This window comes from Acanthopagrus latus, chromosome 19 (genome assembly GCF_904848185.1).
Source record: "Acanthopagrus latus isolate v.2019 chromosome 19, fAcaLat1.1, whole genome shotgun sequence".
Taxonomy (NCBI): Eukaryota; Metazoa; Chordata; class Actinopteri; order Spariformes; family Sparidae; genus Acanthopagrus; species Acanthopagrus latus.
In genome coordinates, this window is record NC_051057.1 from 14,977,433 (window position 1) to 14,996,685 (window position 19,253).

General features: G+C 40.7%; 1 protein-coding gene across 9 annotated transcripts; it reads left to right on the forward strand.

The window, feature by feature from the left end:
- The first annotated feature begins 49 nt into the window (after positions 1-49).
- On the forward strand, positions 50-16,462 carry nktr (natural killer cell triggering receptor). 9 transcript variants are annotated; one of them, XM_037078506.1, is made up of 17 exons: positions 50-186; positions 2,605-2,683; positions 3,658-3,732; positions 4,830-4,937; positions 5,877-5,921; positions 7,701-7,788; positions 8,669-8,698; positions 9,099-9,244; positions 9,992-10,208; positions 10,405-10,572; positions 10,691-10,778; positions 11,171-11,319; positions 11,402-14,074; positions 14,246-14,329; positions 14,565-14,624; positions 15,555-15,656; positions 15,783-16,462. In XM_037078506.1, the coding sequence occupies exons 2-17, from the start codon at positions 2,626-2,628 to the stop codon at positions 15,850-15,852; spliced, it is 4,161 nt and encodes a 1,386-aa protein (XP_036934401.1). In that variant the 5' UTR covers positions 50-186; positions 2,605-2,625; the 3' UTR covers positions 15,853-16,462. The 9 variants fall into 9 exon arrangements, with proteins under 9 accessions (XP_036934401.1, XP_036934402.1, XP_036934405.1 ...); XM_037078507.1 differs by having other exon boundaries at positions 11,426-14,074; XM_037078509.1 differs by lacking the exons at positions 50-186; positions 2,605-2,683; positions 3,658-3,732 and adding an exon at positions 6,213-6,236 and having other exon boundaries at positions 4,854-4,937.
- Positions 16,463-19,253: the final 2,791 nt, after the last annotated feature.

The following is a 19,253-nucleotide window of genomic DNA, read 5'->3' on the forward strand; positions in this document are numbered from 1 at the left end:
TAACTTGGAGTCTTCTTCCTGATACAACAAAACCACAACAAATCTGCTACGGAAACGCGAGAGGGACAAAAATAGAACTCGGAGTCGGAGTTATCTTGCAGCGCACCATCCCTCACACTAAAAAGTGAATTTGCTAATGTCCGCCCTCAGTGATTAGCTGACTGGCTAGCCAGCTACTGCACAGAGGTTAGTTCTGTCATCTGTGTCTCACAGAGTAACTCTAACCTTTTTTTTTAAATATAAATATATCCTTGCGTTAAGTAGTCATTTCGACTGAGATAAATCTATCGCAACCGAGCTAAGTTCAGCTAGCCGCTAACCGAACTGTTAGCTAACCGTTTTGCATGCGCTAACGTTTGTGCTAATGTTGCGTTAGCTGTTGTTAGCAATTGAGCCGACGCTGGCGCATGAGTATCTGCTGCTCTGTTATTGTTTTACATATGGCTTGAAATTGTTGTTCGGTTTCAGACAAAACCACCAATTAAATATGGACCATATTGACAGTCAGCTAACACACTACTCTCATGAAGTTACAGTTGATAGCTAATCGTCTGTGTGATGATCAGCAGTTCCGTGTCTTGATGATACAGGATACGTGTGGATCATTACATCTATTATTTTAGTGTCTTTGATTTGTCATTCTTGCTGTGATCTACATTTCTTCAACTAAATAGGCTTGACAGTGCTATTGTTAGTGGCGACTCCTCTTGAATTTGAAGTCGTTTATTGCTTTTTATAAATAGCAGAGAAGTTTAACCAGTGTAACCATCTGACAAATGCTATTTCCAGTACACAAAACACAGGCGAGGTTTGTAACATGACATTTGGCTACTGAACTGACTATTCTAGTACACTCTAAATAGGTATGACTTTTGAACACAGTAACTTACTTCAGCTGCAAAATTCTGCTCTTTTTTTTCTTTATGATTAGCTTGACGTAAGCAGATACATTGCTTAAAATCAGGGGTAGATATCCAGCATTTTTATGATCATCTGTATCAGATTTTTCTGTCAAATAATCTAATTTGAAAATGTGCTACTTTGGCACCGATGCAAAACCCTCTTCCCTCCAGAGGAAGTATAAAGTCCCAGAAAATGGAAATAGTCAAGAAATGTACCTCACAGGTTTACGTACAAACAGTACTTGAGTATATTGTAGGAGCGTTTATTCATCACTGTTTGTGATGAATGAAGATTTTCATTATTAGTGCCAATAAATATCAGTCTCAAATATTGGTTTTCGACCTTCTTGACTTTTGATAATTGATGTTGGCCCTGAAAAAGTGATATAAGTCATCCCCTGCTTAACATTAAGTCTGTTACTTGACATATTAGGTTGTAGAGATGTCTTCCTTACACTCTTCTGATTGTACTTCTGAATCTGCTCTTTTCTGTTACATTGCAATTGACGATAAGTGTTTTCATCATGTTTTCAAGTGAAAGCCACATCTCCTGTCTTGTGGTTGGTAGCTATCAGTCCCCTCTGTTTTCCGTTTCCCTTACTAAACTACTGCCCCCCTCAACACACACACACACACGCAATGTGAGGTGATAATTATTAATCATTATTATAATTATCAGCAGTGACTCAGCAGTTTCTGAACAATTGTACGCTCTGTTTTCTCACAGTCTTGCACTTTCTTTGGTGGCAAAACAGAAGGCAAGGCAGACATGTTAGTCTGATGTGTTACTTGTGCACAGGGGAGGCTTATATGTGCTGCTCAGTATAATAAAAATAAAAATATAATAAAACACACATACTACACTACATCAACACACGTATAATCTACATCCAAGAACAAAGCTAAAAACTGATTCCCTTCACCATGCTTCTTGTTACTCTGTTATGACTTTGGATATACCCAAACAGAGGCTCTGGGGATAGGCTGTTGGTACTATTGAAAATGTATTTTATTTTTAAGAACTGCCACAGTTAAAAAAAAAAAAAAAGTAGGACATTTAACATCAACACAAGTGAGCAGAAGTAGCCCTTTAATTATGAGTAACCAAATATGAACACTGTTGCACCAGAACCAAACAGATTAACAAGAATGGATGATGAACTAAAAACAAAAATGACCCCCTGCAAGAGGACACACTGTAATTCACACAAGTTCATTGACTCTATGTGCGACAGTAGAGGAGCACTGGCATTAAACAAACATTGTTGCCACAATTTCCTAATCATTTTAATCAAAGGTATGCATTCTGAGGTAAGATGCTGTGTTTGGCATTTGCGTAAGCTTTTTCTTGTTCACGTAGTTGAAATCAAACATTTTCAAACCAGCAAGCCACTGACAAATCTTAAAGATACATGTGAGGAAGCTGCGCTGTGCTCTGCTCAGATTTGCATAGCCAGTTCATTTCTCCCTAGACCTCTCTTGTCACACTCCCCTCCCATCGTTGTCTCTCCTCCCCTTTCTGTTTCTGTCCTCCCTCGCTGTCTTATAGTCTCCCTACCCTCTTCTAAATATGCTCTACCCTGTCAGTGCACACTGATAGGAGATAAAAGGGGAACCTGAATGAGGTGTTTACTGCTTCTTTAGGAGAAGGCCACCTTGTTATTTTTCTTGCTCAGCTTTTTGCACTCTTTCTACATTTTAGGTCACTCGGACTTTGATCACAATGGGGGTGAAAGACCGCCCACAGTGTTACTTTGATGTGGAGCTCAACCGGGAGCCAGGTAAGAGAATTTCAAATCAGTTTACGTGTATGAGTATGAGTTATGGATGCAAACAGACTCAGCTCACTTTAAGCGGCGATTACTTTGAACTGACATCCTCAGTTAAGATGTTTGTTAGAAGTATGTGTATGTAGTTTGTTTTTGTAACCGCTGAGGTTTTGATTGACACTCAGTCGCTGCTCGAAATGAAAGTGGAACTCTCAGTAGTGCCTTGGTTTGGTAGACCGGTTTGGTGTGAGTAACTGTGCCTGTACTGAACAGTTGTATTAGGGTTAGGGTTAGGTTAGTGAAGGCATAAGAGCTTTGTTTGCTTCTTGAACCGGAACTTCGTCCAATTGAACTTAAAGTTGGCACAAACCAGTTAAGTGGCGTCAGGTTAAACTACGATGGTGGTAGAGCGTAGTCCCCTTTATCTGCATCATATCATACTCTTTTACCAGCCAGTTGCTGGTAAAAGTTTTTTTTCATCAAGATCTATGCATTACTCCCTGAGCAATTCACAAAAAATTTCAAATTCTTTACAATGTTCAAAAAAGTGACAAAATCTCCAATGTAAGTTTTGCAGCAATCCATTCAGTAGTGTTTATACAGTACTGCTGACAATCCAACCAACCAGCAACAGTACATGGGTGAAAACATAACCTCCTTCGCTGAGCTAATGAGCATGTTTTTTGACCAAAGAATCCCCCATCATACTCATAAAAACAATTTCAGATTTGCTGCTAGCTATGGATAAGTTTTATCACTGTGTTTCATAACAGGGTTCTTCTAATTGTTGGAAACCTATTTAAAATGTGTGGTAGTAACATCTTAATTGTACCCGTGGCCTATTAATCTTTCCGCCCATTGTTACTTGTTTTTTGGTAACACAAAATTTAGATCGATGATGTCTCGTATCACCATTAAGCATTCCTGATGTTTTCCAAGCTTCAAGTTGAATCATGCTGATATTTTTCTTTTTGTTTGTTTCACAGTTGGGCGTATAGTCTTTCAGCTGTTTTCGGATGTTTGTCCCAAGACATGCAAAAACTTTCTCTGTCTGTGCACAGGTAAGCAATGTCCCGTCAAGTTTGACTGTAGTGTTGTGCACACTATTGTTTAAACATATAGTTTTTAAACTTGGTTGAGAGCTTAACATGAAACTGGTGTGTTTGGTTTTACTGAAGTACAACTGCAAGACAAAGCTTTATTGTACTCATTTCCACAATTTGAAAATAAGATAACCACAATGAGTAGATGAATCGTTAAGAAAATTACGTATGGATTGAAAGACTGTGATCATCTGATATCTAGAAGACAGGATCTATGACTGTGGCGTGAAGTGTCCAGTGACAGATGGAGGCGAAGGGTCCTGGTCTGTCTCTGTAGATATTTCACCCAACTGTGTAGGACACAGTGTACTGTAGTAGCAGTGGTCTGCCTAGAGATAGCCATAAATCTGCAAACAGACTGCAGATCGATCCTCCCTCTCATTTTTCTCCCCACCTGGCCGATGGGAATGTGATGCTGGCAGAGGCAGGCGGCTGGTTAGTCTGTTCCTTTTCTTGCACATAAAGACACAACATACCGCTGTAACATACACCATACAGCCGTGGCTTTTTTTTTTTTTTTTTTTCGAAGTGTGTGGTGTGTCCTTTTAGGAGGGGATCAGCTCACACCATTAGAAATCAAACTCTAGGAACAATGCTGAAGCCAGTGAAGCAAAATACTGGAAGATTAGCAACCTAAGCTGCCCATGTGAACAGCCAGCCCTCTGTCCTCTGAAAGCACCCTTAAACACATCAACACATCTAATGAAATCGCTGCCTTCACGTCTCCTTTCACCCTAGGGGAAGGGAAATCCCAGGGGGTAATAGCTCTGGGCCAGTATTCTGTCCCTTGCCAGTATCACTACACTCAAGGATTTCTTAATGAATTCCTGCCCAGTATTAACAGCAGGATGCCTAAAAAAAAGTCATCCAGTTAATTGAAACTGTGGTTTCTTTCCCTTGTTTATAACAAACCCCATGTGGCAACATTCAAGACTAACATTTCTTAACACCTCAAGCCATCTGGTACACAGGAAAGCACTTCACACAGTAGCAGCTCTGTTGAATGTTCTATGTTGGATGAGAGCTTGATTAAAATACTGGACATCTAATTGCAGGTGAAAAGGGAATTGGCAAAATCACAGGGAAAAAGCTGTGCTTCAAAGGCTCGACATTTCACAGAGTTGTAAAGAACTTTATGATCCAGGGAGGCGACTTCACCGAAGGTAATAATGTCTTAACGTATCACCTTGATTACTGTGATTCCTGTGTGTTTAGTCAAATTTACCAAATTGAGTAAAACTAATTATTAAAGTACTCAAACTATTCCCTAACTGCTGGCTCAATTTTTTTTTTAGCTGAATTCAGTTGAGTGTATTGGACTAGCAGCAGGTTTGTCTGCAAACCCAAGGTTGAAAAAAGCAAACACAAACAAAGTCTGGCTATTTCAATGCAAATTTCAGAATTCAAAGTCCAACACTTCCATGTGGGAAGAAAGAGCTGGTTCAGTTCAGTTTTTGTCCTACCACAGTGTTACAGAAGGTGGTTTGAAGATAAACCATGATTGTTGTTAGCTCACCATCAAAGCAGATAAAAAAAAAAAGGAAGATGTTGTCCAGGTGGTGCAGGCAACATATGAAAGGTCATGACATTACAATTCCCATTTTCAATGTCTATGTTCTCTTTCATTGTACAACGTGTACATCTCATCAACAGAATCTCATTTGTGAAAATCACTTTTTTTTCTTTTTTTTTAATCAAAGCTTATCAAAGGCTGTACGGAAACAAAACAACTCCATGCTAGTAGGACATCTAATATCACTACGAGACCATTACAAGATCAATACAAGCATAACTCACAAAGGAGTGCAGAGAGATACAGATGCTGGACATTCAGTCTGTTGTCTGAGGAAGTATCAGCTGCTCAGTTACAAAGAATCTGATGCTGTAATAACTATTAAAACTATGGCAAAATAACTGATAGAGTTGATCATCTCATCAAAGTGCTCTTACAAACCATTGGCTTTGTTATGGGTGTTTCATTTTTAAATAAACATGGCACCTTCCTAAAAAATGTTTCTTATAGACATGGATTTGTCACTTTCTGTCACTCATGTGACAGCACTTCTTCTGTCATGTTGAATTTCTACTGTTAATCTCTGCAGGAAATGGACGAGGCGGAGAGTCCATTTACGGTGGCTACTTTGAAGGTAATGGAGATGTCAGATTATCTAACAAACACTCGATAAATGTTTTATCTCAATACTCCTGAGCCTCTGACTTTGTAACTTTTGCATGAGCACAATGTTGCACGTTTCTTGTTGTGTTAATGTATTTCCTGTGTATGACTCTAATGACCTTCACTTTTCCATTGTATAGTGTTGTCTTCTACTTAGTAACAGTAGTGGGCTTTATCAAATCAGCATGGAGAGTAGGCATTCTATTTATTGAAAGCTACAATCTTCCTGCCTAAAATTTTCAACATATTCTTTTATTTATAGAGTGGTCTTTTGCAAAATGAGAAGGTAAGAGATGTACACGGCTCAGTAACACCATGTCAACATTGTCCCCACCACTTTCCTCTCTCAGTTAAACCGGTGCAAATGTTTGCAGTGGTGCAGATGCAAATTTGTACTGAAAGGACGTGAAAGGGTTTTCTGTACGAAAAGCCACCCTGTCAGACCCCCCGAAGCCTCAGGCTGCTCAAATTGCATTTATGTCACATATGTGGTATTTATAGCCACGCGACTACCGCGACGTGGGGTCCGATGAAGTGCAGGGCTCTCTGTTCTGGTTTGTGTTTTCCAAGTTGAACAAACATTTCATGGATGCAAATAGCTTGATGATATTAATGATTGTTAAACAGTTCTTTATTCAGATTTACTTTAGTATTTAGTATTTAAAGTAAAGATCATTTGAGATGTTTCATATTGCAGCCAATTAAATTGTCTACTAAAACTTAACTCAGGATTAATTTAGTACTTTATCAAAAAATTAACAGAAAACATGAAACTAGCTTTACATAGTTAATTTCTCACAGGAGGAATCTAGTTCCCCTTTTTTGGTCTAATTTACATTTCTGCTGTAGTTTTTAAAGATAGGGTTAGTTTAAACAAACCACATGTTCATCATGACAGCGTGAATAATAGCTATCTATGGAAGCCCATTTCTGCTAGTCAAAGAAAATAAAAATAAGAAATAAGCTTAACGAAAAAAATATTCACATGGTTAGTAATAACTGTGAGAGTCATCGTTGTGAGACAGAAAATCCAAGTTATGAGATTCAAAAGATTCCAAATTATGAGGAAAAGTTAGTATAAGTCATTGAGATAAAAACTGTGAAATTTAAAACATTGAACGTAATTGTAATATAGAAAAGTTGAATATCTCATAATTATGAGGAAAAGAAGTCAAAACTTTGAGACAAATTGTTTTCATTTCTTTTTATGTCATAATTATGATTTACCATGGGATGTTTTTTTCTTTTAATCAAGACAAAATTTTCACACATTTTTATCTTTAATTGGTGAAAATGGGCCTCCATTGGTATCTCCAGAATCTGTTGGACCCTCTTTAAATCCACCATCATGGAGTTTCCCCACATGATCTCTACTCAAATTTTCTTTCGTTCTAACGTTTATTTAGAGAAAGGAAATCGATGATCAGTCCATCTCAAGCAAGGTAAACTTAATGGAAATCAGTATGTTATTCTTTGGAACATGGTCAGAGTGATTTTTAAAAATATATGCGATTTTTAGTTTTAAACATAGAAAACCAGTTTGGTCCATTAGAAAACGACTAGAAGAAACAAACAAAACCTTTTCAAACAGTGCTGTAATGGAAGGTGAGGTGAGTTGGTGAGGCAATGATCAGGTTTGATGGATTAAAGTATTTCTTCCTTTTGTTCTGTTCTTCCCTGAATATTTCTGTAATTACACATCAGAGAGCTCACACTGAGACGTCGATCCCTCTTTCTCTGCTTCCAACAGATGAGAACTTCATTCTCAAACATGACAGAGCCTTCCTGTTGTCGATGGCCAATCGTGGGAAGGACACCAATGGCTCACAGTTTTTCATGTGAGTAACATGAAGTAAATGAAATCACTCTGCACCTTTAATGACTTTTTAACTGACAGAGCACTTGCATTATGTATTTGCTTTAATTTCTTTATTTTTTTAAATGTTTTTTTGCGTTCTGTCCCTTTTTTCTGTCTTGAAACTATAGAGTTTGTGATTGAGTGTGAACATCAAAAATCCCCTCTTAGTGTGCAGTTTAGATTTCTAAGTGCAGAGAAACATGGATTCATTCTTTTTTTACCTACAAATGTGTTACATTTTTTCTCTTGCCATTTTTTGTGTAAAATTTACAGAAACTCTAGCATCCTGCTCTTCCAAGGTAATGTGTCTCCAAGGCTGTGTTTCTCTCTCTTCTCCTGACTCTATTTATCATTTAGTAGTTTGTATTTGCAAGTATTCCACAGAGTTAAGTGTTTATTTTGGTTGTTTGAAGAATATCCACAAAGTTGGCTTGAGGTTATTTGGCTTTGTAGACTCCCTTTAACACTAGAACAGGTTTCATAATAAGTCACAAATATCCTCCAAGGGTAAAAAACTCTTGAGACATAAAGGAGTAAACATAATTAGTGTCTCTTTATTGTATCCAAATTGATAGGCCACACTCTGCCTGTTCATGGCTGTTTTAATTCAACAGCCAAAATTAAAGTGAATAAGAATAATACAAAATGTTTCTAAATTGATTTGCAGTCAAATATTATTGAACAAAATTCAGTACTTTTCTTTTGAGATTTTTTTTTCCCCATGGTACAGTAGCACCCGCACTTTGTTGAAGTTACTTGTTTATTCTCATTCTTTTCCTTCCTGTTCTCCTTTTTCATGACCCTGACATTGCGGTTGGTCGACCTTCCTCCGGCTTCTTTGCTGGATTCTCCACAAACAGCACAACGAAGATGGCCCCGCACCTTGACGGGTAAAATATTAATTTGTCTTTGCTATTAAAATGTATTCACAGTTATTAGCGATCCTTCATTTCTCACTTGATATGTCAAGCATCTCACTCTGTAAATCCTCTTAAAGTACCTAAAACACTGTATTTATTTCTAACACTCAACATTATGACCACATGATTGTTATTTGATCACATTTGATTGACTGGTAGCAAACAACCCACCAAATGTATCAGATTTAGATTGATTAGATTACCTTTTTTCCTACTGATCCTCAAACCAATGAGAAATACAGAAATCTCTCATATGAAAGTTGTTCTATCTTGTTTGAAATACCTTCACTCATAGTAAGGAGCTGATTGAGAAAAATATATTGTAACTGTGCAGTTATAATGGCTATCAATCTCTTGTTACCCCGCACAGAGTCCACGTCGTCTTTGGTGTCGTGATCTCGGGCTTTGAGGTGATAAAGAAGATCGAGGGGCTGAAGACTGATTCAGCCAGCAGACCTTACGCTGACGTGAGAGTGATGGACTGCGGACAACTCATCACCAAGTCCGCTAATGATGGTAAGTCAGCGACTGATTTATTTTATCTTAAAGGTTACGGATATTTTATGTTAGTGTTTAAAAAAACTTGTTTTTGGGAGGGAAGAATCCAGCTTTTTACCACAGAGGAATAAGCTACATGACACTTTGGATACATAAGCAATATCTGTTGCAATATGGGATTTGTTCAAGAAAAATATAGAATATCATCAGACTTTTAACCTACTGCTGTATGGAAACCTCACCAGTCTTTGTACATTTGACATATTACCTCCCAGAGAGTGTAAGATAAGTTTAATGTCTGGTGTTCATTACAACTTAGGTTAGTTCTTTATCAAAAACTTAAAGAGATGATATCCGTTGTTTTAAAGAAATGTTTGTCTCTCTTTTGTTATTGTCTCCTGTGGGGAATAATGTGTGCTGCCTGCCTGTGATTGTAACTGGGTCATATTTCGTGCCCATTCTGTTAGAGGTTGGCATTTTGATGCCAGCTCTTTCCCCCACTGGCATTCGTGCAGGGCGTGTAACCTGATCTTCAGTTTAATGAGGATCAGCAAGGTGATCTCTGTGGACTTCAGTTGGCATCTGCCTACCCGACTCTGCGAGGCCTCCAACATACTGAGAAGAATCAAACAAAGCCGTCGTTGTCGTGTTAGACCACCCTGAAAATGACTCATGGCTTTTGAACTTTAATTCTCACTGGCACATTCTTGAAAATAAAAGTCATTTCTAATTAAATGGCACATGCTGTTGTGTTTCTGACTTCAGTTCTAGAAGGCAAGAGGAAACGAACCTCCCATTCGGCCGATTCGTCCTTCAGTTCCCATGAGTCGTCCTCTCAGTTGTTCTCTTCAGGGGGATCTGAAAGTGAAGTGGACAAAAAGCACAGACAACGGAAGCAAAAGAAACATGTGAAGACTAAACAGTCAAAAAAGAAAAGAAGGGAATCAAAGAAGGAGAAAAACATTATACCCTCAAAGCAAAGGTATCTTTTCTAATCTTGGTTCATGATAACATATCTTAGAGCTTATTTAATGACTTACATGTGTCTCAAATGAACATAACCACAGTTTTGATCCTGCTCAGGTAAAAAGAAGTACTTACAAGTTTCACTGTCAGTTTTCACAGAGACGAGACAGGTTGGTTCTTTGCTTAACAAGCCATTGTTTTGCATCTCACAGTCCTGTGGAAAAAGAGATGCAGGACTCGGAGAATGAAGTTGAGGGAGAGAAGGAGCAGAGTGGGAAGAGAGAGAAGCCTGTTGTCCGACCAGAAGAAATCCCACCGGTGCCCGAGAACCGCTTCCTGCTGCGACGGGACATGCCCTCTCAGGAAAATAAAACAGAGATGTCAGTTTTAATACATTTATCTGTTGTTGTTTTTTTTACTATATGTCATCTTACCCATTGTCAGTGTATACCTATATGATTACAAAAGGTGTTTTCTTTTGAAATGTCTTCTTTTCAGAGTTGAGAAAGAAGAAACGTTTCTTTCAACTGAGCAGAAACCAGCAGTCTCGAAGTCCGGACGGAAGATCAGGGGCAGAGGAACAATGGTTTGTTTACCTCAACTCAGATCAGACACTTATCAGATTTGGTGTTTATGGATCCACTTTGATTCCGAGGGATTAGTTGTAAAGTAGGGCTGCAACTAATTATTATTTTCATTATTGAGTAACCTGCCTAAAATTATGTAGGTCTATTAACTGTCAGTAAAACCTTTAATGTCCAAAGATATCTTCAGTAACCATTGCTGTATTTAATCAGCCGTGTAAAAACTCATGTTTTAGTTTTCTTCATTCCTGCCTGCATAACTGTTTTATGAAAATCAAAAATCACATGAAAGGCAAATAATCTTCACACACAGCCTCAGCGATCTGTTTAAATAGTTTTGATGTTCTCTTATGAATGTACTTTGAAGTATCAATACATTTTAACTTTTTTTCAGAGATATCACACCCCCACAAGATCTAAATCACGCTCTGCCTCTGTGGAAGAGCGCGGCAGCAGTGATACCCCGCCTCACTGGAAAGAAGAGATGAAGAGAACCAAAGTTTATCAGCCGCCGAGCATCGAGCGATGGAGCAAAGGAGACAAGTGTGTTCTAATACTTTACTCTTACTTAGAATGTCAGATTTGTTCTTTTTTTTCTTGCTTCATGTGTCTTTTGACTTAACAGATTGACTGACCATTCCTCAAGCAGATGGGACAACAGGAGCGACTCTGCCTGGTCCCGGTCCCGGTCTGCAGAACACTCCTCAGATCGCAGCTCCAAGAGGTCCAGCCAGCGCCGCCAGGAGAAGAAAGAGAAGAAGAAAACCAAACGAAAGAAGAAGAAAACCAAACGTAAACAGGGCAAGAAGAAGAGCTCCAAGAACAAACCTCAAGAGCCTCTCCTGTCAGAGGGTGAAAAGTCCGTGTCTTCAGAAAGAAAGTCCAGAAGATCCCGTTCTACATCCAGCTCCTCCTCAAATCAGCACCATTCGTCAACTCGGAGGAGACGGCGGTCCTCGCTGTCCTACTCTAGATCCTACACATCCAGTCAGTCCAGATCAAGGGGCAGGTCCAGGTCTTATTCAAGATCAAGAAGCCTCTCTAGGTCTAGAAGTCGGTCTTTGACTAGATCCAGATCTCTGTCCTATTCTCGATCACGATCTAGATCCAGATCAAGATCAAGATCCAGGTACCGATCTAGGTCTCCAACCAGAAAGAGAAGTTCATCGAGATCACCTAGAAAGAGGAAAGCTAGCAAGTCCAAACCGGACGCCATGATCCACGTCCCCGATAAGCTTCCAGACAGCAAAGTCCCTCCAGTCCCCAGACTCCCTAATGTCCCAGCTCCTGAAAGTGTCCCTGTGATCCCGCTCAGCGACAGTCCTCCACCCTCTCGTTGGAAACCTGGCCAAAAGCCCTGGAAGCCCTCCTACATCCATATTCAGGAAATTAAAGCTAAAGTAGCTGCTAACATTTCCAGTGCAGGACAGGCAGCTGATAGCATTACAGAAAAGGCTCAGACTTCAGTTGCACCCAAGAGTCTGCCAGGTGATCCTGAAAGCGACAAAGCTCACAAACCTGCTGGGCGCTCGCACAGCAGGTCCTCCAGGAGCAAATCCTACAGCCGATCATACAGTCGCTCAAGGAGCAGAAGTTACAGTAGGTCCAGGTCCAGATCCCCTCATCAGCAGAACAGCAGGTCGTCCTCCTACAGCAGATCAGACTCTGAACACTCCCAGAGAGCGGGTAGCAACAAGAAGAATGTGCTAGACAAGGAATGGAGGGAGTATTACAGTTCTCTGAAGAGGATCAAAAATGTAGACAAGTTAATTTCACTTGAGAGTAGTCAAGATGCTCAGTCTGGATCGGAGAACAGGGCAGGCTTTGAGCAAAGTCCAGACATCAGTGGCTCTGTGGAGAAAATAAGAGAGAGAGGTAGCTCACAGGATCAAGAGATGAAGCATCACAGCTCGGTACCAGTGGAGAGCTTTAATAGCAAGTCTGAATGGGATAGTGACAGTGATAAAGTGAGCCAAAGCAACAGGAAGACCCTGTCAAAAAAACAGCAACAAGTAGTTCAGTCCAGTGAAGTTCTTGACAAGAAGTTGTCCGCTCTCACCGGATGGAATTCAGAAAGTGACTCTGAAAATGTAACAGCCAGGACTCAGGCCATATCTGAAAAAGAGGAAGGAGAGGCGAGCTCAGAATCCGAATATGAGACATGCAGAAAGATGTCCGCAGCGGTGGACGCTCTGGCACAGAGGATTGCTGCTGCTTTATCTAGTCCGTCTGAGGGAAGTCCTGAAAAGGTCCCAGAGCCTGAGAAGCACAAGAGCAAGAAGAAGGCCAAACGTAAGCACAAACGCAAGAAAAGAACTGAGAACAAAAGCGGTTCCCATCACAGTAAAAGCAAAGGGAAGCGATCCAAGAGGAAGCATCAGAAGCTCAAAGAGACGTTTCACTGGCAGCCACCTTTGGAGTTCGAAGAGGAGGAGGAAGAGGATGAATCAAAACGAGAGAAACGTAGTCCAGGTAGGGCTGGTAAGGAGAGGCCTGGAGTGGACAGTATGAGTGAAAAGGACAGACATTTAACCTCTTTGAACAAGAATCCTATTAAAGAAGAAGATAAGGGGCATCAGAGAACAAAACACACAGAACATCTTCAGTCATCTGACAAGAATGGTGCTAATTTAATCAGCATCAAAGAGCATCAGTCATTAGATGATATGGACATTTGTACCCCAGAGCACGATGCAGAAATTGTAGAAACTCCAGCTACGAAGGATTCTTACAATAATGCACCTGAGTTATCCCTTAAATCTACCTCAAAGTCTTCAGATACAGCAAGTAGAGACAGAGCTTTACCTCACAGCAAAGATCACCCTTCTGTTACCTCCACAACAACCGCTGGTGGACAGCAAGATGAAGGAACCACCGGCAGACCTTCCAGCACTGCAATTCATTTTAAATGGAAGCCTTTGAAAGGAATGTCGGCTCTACAAAATATCAACGTGCCACCCGTTACTTCAAAAAATGTCCAACTTCAAGAGAGCCAGACCTCCAACAAGCAGGCAGTAAGAATGGAGATAAAAAGCAAAAGCCGGGTCCGGCCAGGATCTCTGTTCGATGAGGTTCGGAAGACCGCGCGGCTCAACCAGAGGCCGAGGAACCAGGAGAGCTCCAGTGAGGAAAGATCCCCGTCTGTCGGGAAGACGAGTGGAACACGCTCCCCAAAGAAATCCAGGTCCGTGTCCAGGAAGTCTCGCTCCGTTTCCAGTCACCGGTCCCGCTCCAGAGGCTGGTCCCACTCCTACAGCAGGTCCAGGAGCAGATCCCGCAGCTCCAGCTACTCCTCCAGGTGAGACGAAAAGCACACTGATTAATGATGAGCATGAGGGCAGCAGTCTGATATTCTTTTTAAATGCTTTTGATGCAGGTCATGATTGTGAAAGTTATAAACTTGATGGATGTGCAGCTTTTATTTCAGATCAGGGAAAATCTGATTTATAACACAAAGTAATTCTTTTAGGAGCCGCAGCAGGAGTAGGAGGAGGCGAGGAAGAGGAAGGTCACGCTCTCGTAGCAGCACATACAGAAGTTACAGGAGTCACAGGTAGACCCTTAAGCACCGATTTAATGATCTATTGTGGCACCTAATTGATCCCAGCGGGAAAAGCAGTGGAAACTCTGAACCTTCAGTATCGTGCTCTTAATCTTACAATTCAGTGAGATTAGACTCAGTAACAAATGTTGTCATTGTAAACACAACCTGTCCAAGAGTTTCCATTGTGTATTTATTAACACTACCGAACCTTCAAACTGTCATTGTTGTTTTTTCCTCCCATCAGTCGGACGTACAGCAGAAGTCATTCCAGGAGTCGTTCATATACTCGCCACCGGAGATCCAGGTTAATATTCTAACAGACACTCAAAGGAGGAAACATTTAATGTTTTATGTGACTTTTTCCAGATTAAAACACCGCTTTATCTAATTTGAATGTAAAATTAAAGTTGCACTATGCAGTTTTTTTTTTTTGTTGTTTGTTTATACGGGCTTATAAACAAACAGAGACGGAGCTCTTGAGACAGCGAATAGCCCAGCTGAAGCCTGGACTACAGGAGGTGAAGGAGCCAAGTGCTTGTCAAGAGGTCCTTCAGTTCAAGACTGTAGTTACAGAGTTACATAATGCTCCTTAAATTCCATAAATTAGGAATTTGGTGTTGAGTGCTGAAGTAATAATTGAGTGTCTGACAAGGTATTAATACACCTGTCAGTTTTCATAAACTTAATATGAAGTTTAAAGCAGTATAGTTCATATGATAGCATGGGGCACAACTGAAACAGGGCAGATAAGTGTTAGAGTTACAAGAAGCAGGTGAATATTAAATTACTCTAGTGATTCACGATGTTTCAGGCAAGGTGAAAATGTGCTACTTTTCATTGTCTGATGCAATAATGAAATTCATTTTCTTCAGGTTTGTCAGGTCTGGACTTTAGAATATATAATTTATCTTGAATCTATTTATCAAGAAAATAACCAGCAGATGAATCAATAATTAAAATGACTGTTAGTTGCAGCCCTGGATGAGAGATAAGTCTTATCTTTCCCAATTAATTGTTGTGTCTCCAATCACACAGCACAGGAATAACCAATTAATCTTCCCCACCAAGCACACGCACACGTTATTCAGATAAAAATGACAACATTCGAAAAACTGTAGTCTTTATCATCATGTCAGGCTTCGCTTTTCTTTGTATAATTAGCCTCTAGTAAGCAGGTCTTTTCTTCTGGTGATATTCCTAAAATAATATATTTGTTGTCTGTCTGTGAATGCAGGTCAGACTCCTACGACAGCTACTCCAGCAGGAGTCGGAGTGTGAGCAGGAGACGAGGTCGCCGCCGAAGTGACAGCTACAGGAGCTCAGACCGCCGCTCCCGGTAAGCCGCTCTTGCCCTCTGACAGACATCAACGCCCGCGATTTGACAAGGAGACACACCAATCACTCACCCTCAAATGCGTGAATCTGAGTCCTGATATTTCAGCTTGATTTCTATCTCCTGCAGGTCGTATCGCTCCTCCAGTCGCAGTTCTTCCAGGCGCAGGAGTCACAGCCGCAGCAGTCGCTACAGTTGAGCTCTGGAGTCTGCAGAAAAGGGGACAAAACCACAAAGTCTGGACACTGAAGAGCAATTACTGTTATCGTCTCCGATCAGATAAGCTCAAAGAGGAAAAATCTTCATCTTGTTACTGCGCTGTATGTTCCTCATATAAGCTGACATGATGTAATTGAATGTAAATAAATAAATCACATTACAGGCTTATATAAAGAAGGATCTTTAAGGGACTTACGAGCGAGAGCGAGAACAACTGGGCTGAATCTGATCAGCCATGAGGAATAATGAAAGATAAGCTGTATATATTTCAAAATATTGTATATTTGTTTTACCCTTTTCTACATCTGTTTTTTTATACACTGTAACATACAGTCAGACATACTGTAAGTCTCATCCTCTCAGTTGTGATGCGTGCGATGGGTTGAGGTTTTGCCTTAATTTCAGGGTCAGCAAGATGGGATACTTAAATGGGCGAAATAACTTTGTAGCAGTTTCGAGCCCTCATTTCTTTTGTTTCCCTTTGTTTTAATACTGTACAATGAATGTTAAAACTGTACTCAATGTATTTTCTTATGTTACTCGAACAGTTATGAATGTTTACACTCAGTAAAACCACCACATCTTATCTCGCCGTGTCTGTTGTTTCAGTTTTTTCACTCAGTTTTCAGTAGATAATCCTGCAGAGATGTCACTTTATGTCCTCAAATGAATACAATTGCGCCATCTGCCTCTCAATTCAGAACTGCAACGTGTGTGTGTGTGTGTGTGTGTGTGTGTGTGTGTGTGTGTGTGTGTGCTGCATAGTAATCTCTATTCTGGCAGATTTATATTTTCTGTCAGTCAGTGCAGTTTTCTTATTATAGAATCCACTGTGTAAGGTGTCATGCAATTACAAGAATCTGATTAATACACATCTACAATTTCACTCCCTGGTCACAGCACAAAAAAAGGGAAGACAACTCTATTCAATTATTAATTGTACTCAGAACTAATTAACTGATTGAACATGTGCTTCCTCCATGCCGATATTTGCGTACATGTAAAGCTGCTGCCTCTCTCTCGTCTGAGCTTTTGTAAGCTGCTTGCAGGAAAACCAAAAATCGTCCGTCGCATGCCAACCCTATTGAGTTGCTATAGTGCCTGTCCAGTTTTTATCTGCGAGTGCAGGAGTGCAGGCTGTGAATACATCTACTGTTCAGGCCTGCTTTGTATGGATGGCTCTCAGTGCAAATCAAATCTGGGTGTACAATACTCAGTCATAACCAGCATGGAAGGATGCAGTTGTGGGTGTTTTTCAGGAAGGCATAATAATCCCTAAGTGTGTATTTAAAGGAGAACGTATTATATTCCTTGTTCCTGTCCTTCAGTGTTTTTCTTTGGGTTCTTCTGCATGTTAAAGATCCTGAAAGTTATAAAGGTCAAAGTCAGCACCAACAGAAGCTCCTCTCTCCCACAGAAAACACTGCTCCTGAAACGCCTCGCCAGTAGTCCCGCCTTTAATTCTGTGACTTTGTGACATCACACTACATCACCATGTCACACATTTGTATTATTCATGCCTCGTTATTGTTGGGCACGTAAGGATTGATAAAGTGAAGCTGCTCTGTTGTTGTAAGCAGTGTTGGCTCAGACATGCGTTAACTAACCAATCAGAGGAGAGGGGGGTCGGGAGACGGGGAGCTACAGTGCATCTGAGACAGAGGGGGAGTACAGTGCTGCTACACTGGACAGAACGAGACAACTGATGTTGTTTTTTGTACTAAAGCATGTAAATCTGTTCTAGTAGTAATCCATAATAAATTATGAACCTAAATTAAGAATTAGCACCAGCCTAAGTGCTACCTGCTGCCAACTGTAGCTGTCGATAGCTTATTAGCTCAGTTAGCCGTGCAGCCAGCAATTCAGACTGGTGGCATGCAGACCAGGGGAGTGTTGGTGTTTACACCACTAGCAGCAGCCATAGACTGGGCTGGAGCTAGCTGGTTAGCCTGCGAACTTCAGTAGACATCTCTAGTACAATAATCATACATTATACAATTAATCTTTTTTTATGCTTTTTACTAATATTCTTACATATTTACATCAACCTCACGGGCAAATCGATCGGATGACATCATGTTACTTCTTGCTACCTCAGGATGGTAATAAGATTTCCCCTCTGCCCTGCAGTGCCCTCTTTACATGCAGGTGTTTAACGCGGCTCAAAATGGGATCTTTTTCATATTTCCTCACAAAATGTGGAGGCTTTACTTCAATGCCTGAGGTTTCATGAGGAAAAAAATCATTAGCCTCCTGTCACTTTTCGGGGTAATAGATGGTTCACTTTTCTGCGAATTTCTCCTGTTCAATTTCTCCTTGTCTGAAGTGTTCAACAGCACAAGATATGAAATATTGAACCCTTTTTTTTTTGTTTTTTTTTTGGTTGCCAGTGCAATCCAAACTGCATGATTACTTTGTTTGCACGTTCACGTACTGTAGCTGAAATTAAAGACCTCTCCGTGCTGCGTGCGTTTGAAGATTTGTGTCAGTCTGGGCTGGCAGCTCGTCTGAGTGACTGCATCCGCGCTGATAATGTGGCCTCGACACCAAGTGATGAATGGGTTCTGCTCCGGGTTGTGATCAATTTTTTCCCCACCTTGTTATGAGCATATTGACTTCTGCTCCATACAGTCTGCAGGGGTGAGCAATGGCGATGAGGTCCAGGGAGCCTTCAGGGTGGTTAAAGACGAGGCCAAATCAACCGACTGGGGGGGAAAGCGGGCAACCGCCCCGGGGCCCCCAGACCCTCAGGGGGCATGAAGGGGATGTTCTTCTGTGGCAATTAGAGCTGAAACAACTGATCAAACGTCAGAAAATTCATACACAACTATGCTGATGAATCAATCAATCCAAGTTGTTTATCATACAAAATTTCCACTAGTTTCAACATCAAGGGGCCTTTGTTTTCACCCCTGTTCGTTTGTCTGTTTGTCAGCAGGATTACACAACAACTGATCTCCACAAAACATAGATGGAGGACAGGTTATTTAGGCCCCTTGTACTTCGGGTGATCCGGATGAAGGGACATATCCAGGAGTTTTCTCTCACTTTCTTCAACTTTGCGAGGTAGGTTGTCATTTTCATTAGTTTCTCTTTTAGGTGGCTGCAGTTAAGGATGGTTTCAAATGTCAGGGATTTGATATCGGATTCGGAATTAAAGGGGACCGTTGGGCCTTGGCAGAGGTATGCGCTCTACAAAGCGTCATTTCAGCTTCTGCTGTGGTTGTATGGTGCTGATTCCTATGAATGTGCTCATTCAAAAGACCCCAAAACTGATAATAACAATCAACAAATTCACATAGAATAGAGAGAGAATGAAAGAATCTGGGGTGGGTTAAAGAGGGGGGGGCACATTTGATTTCAGCCAGGGGGGGCCCCACT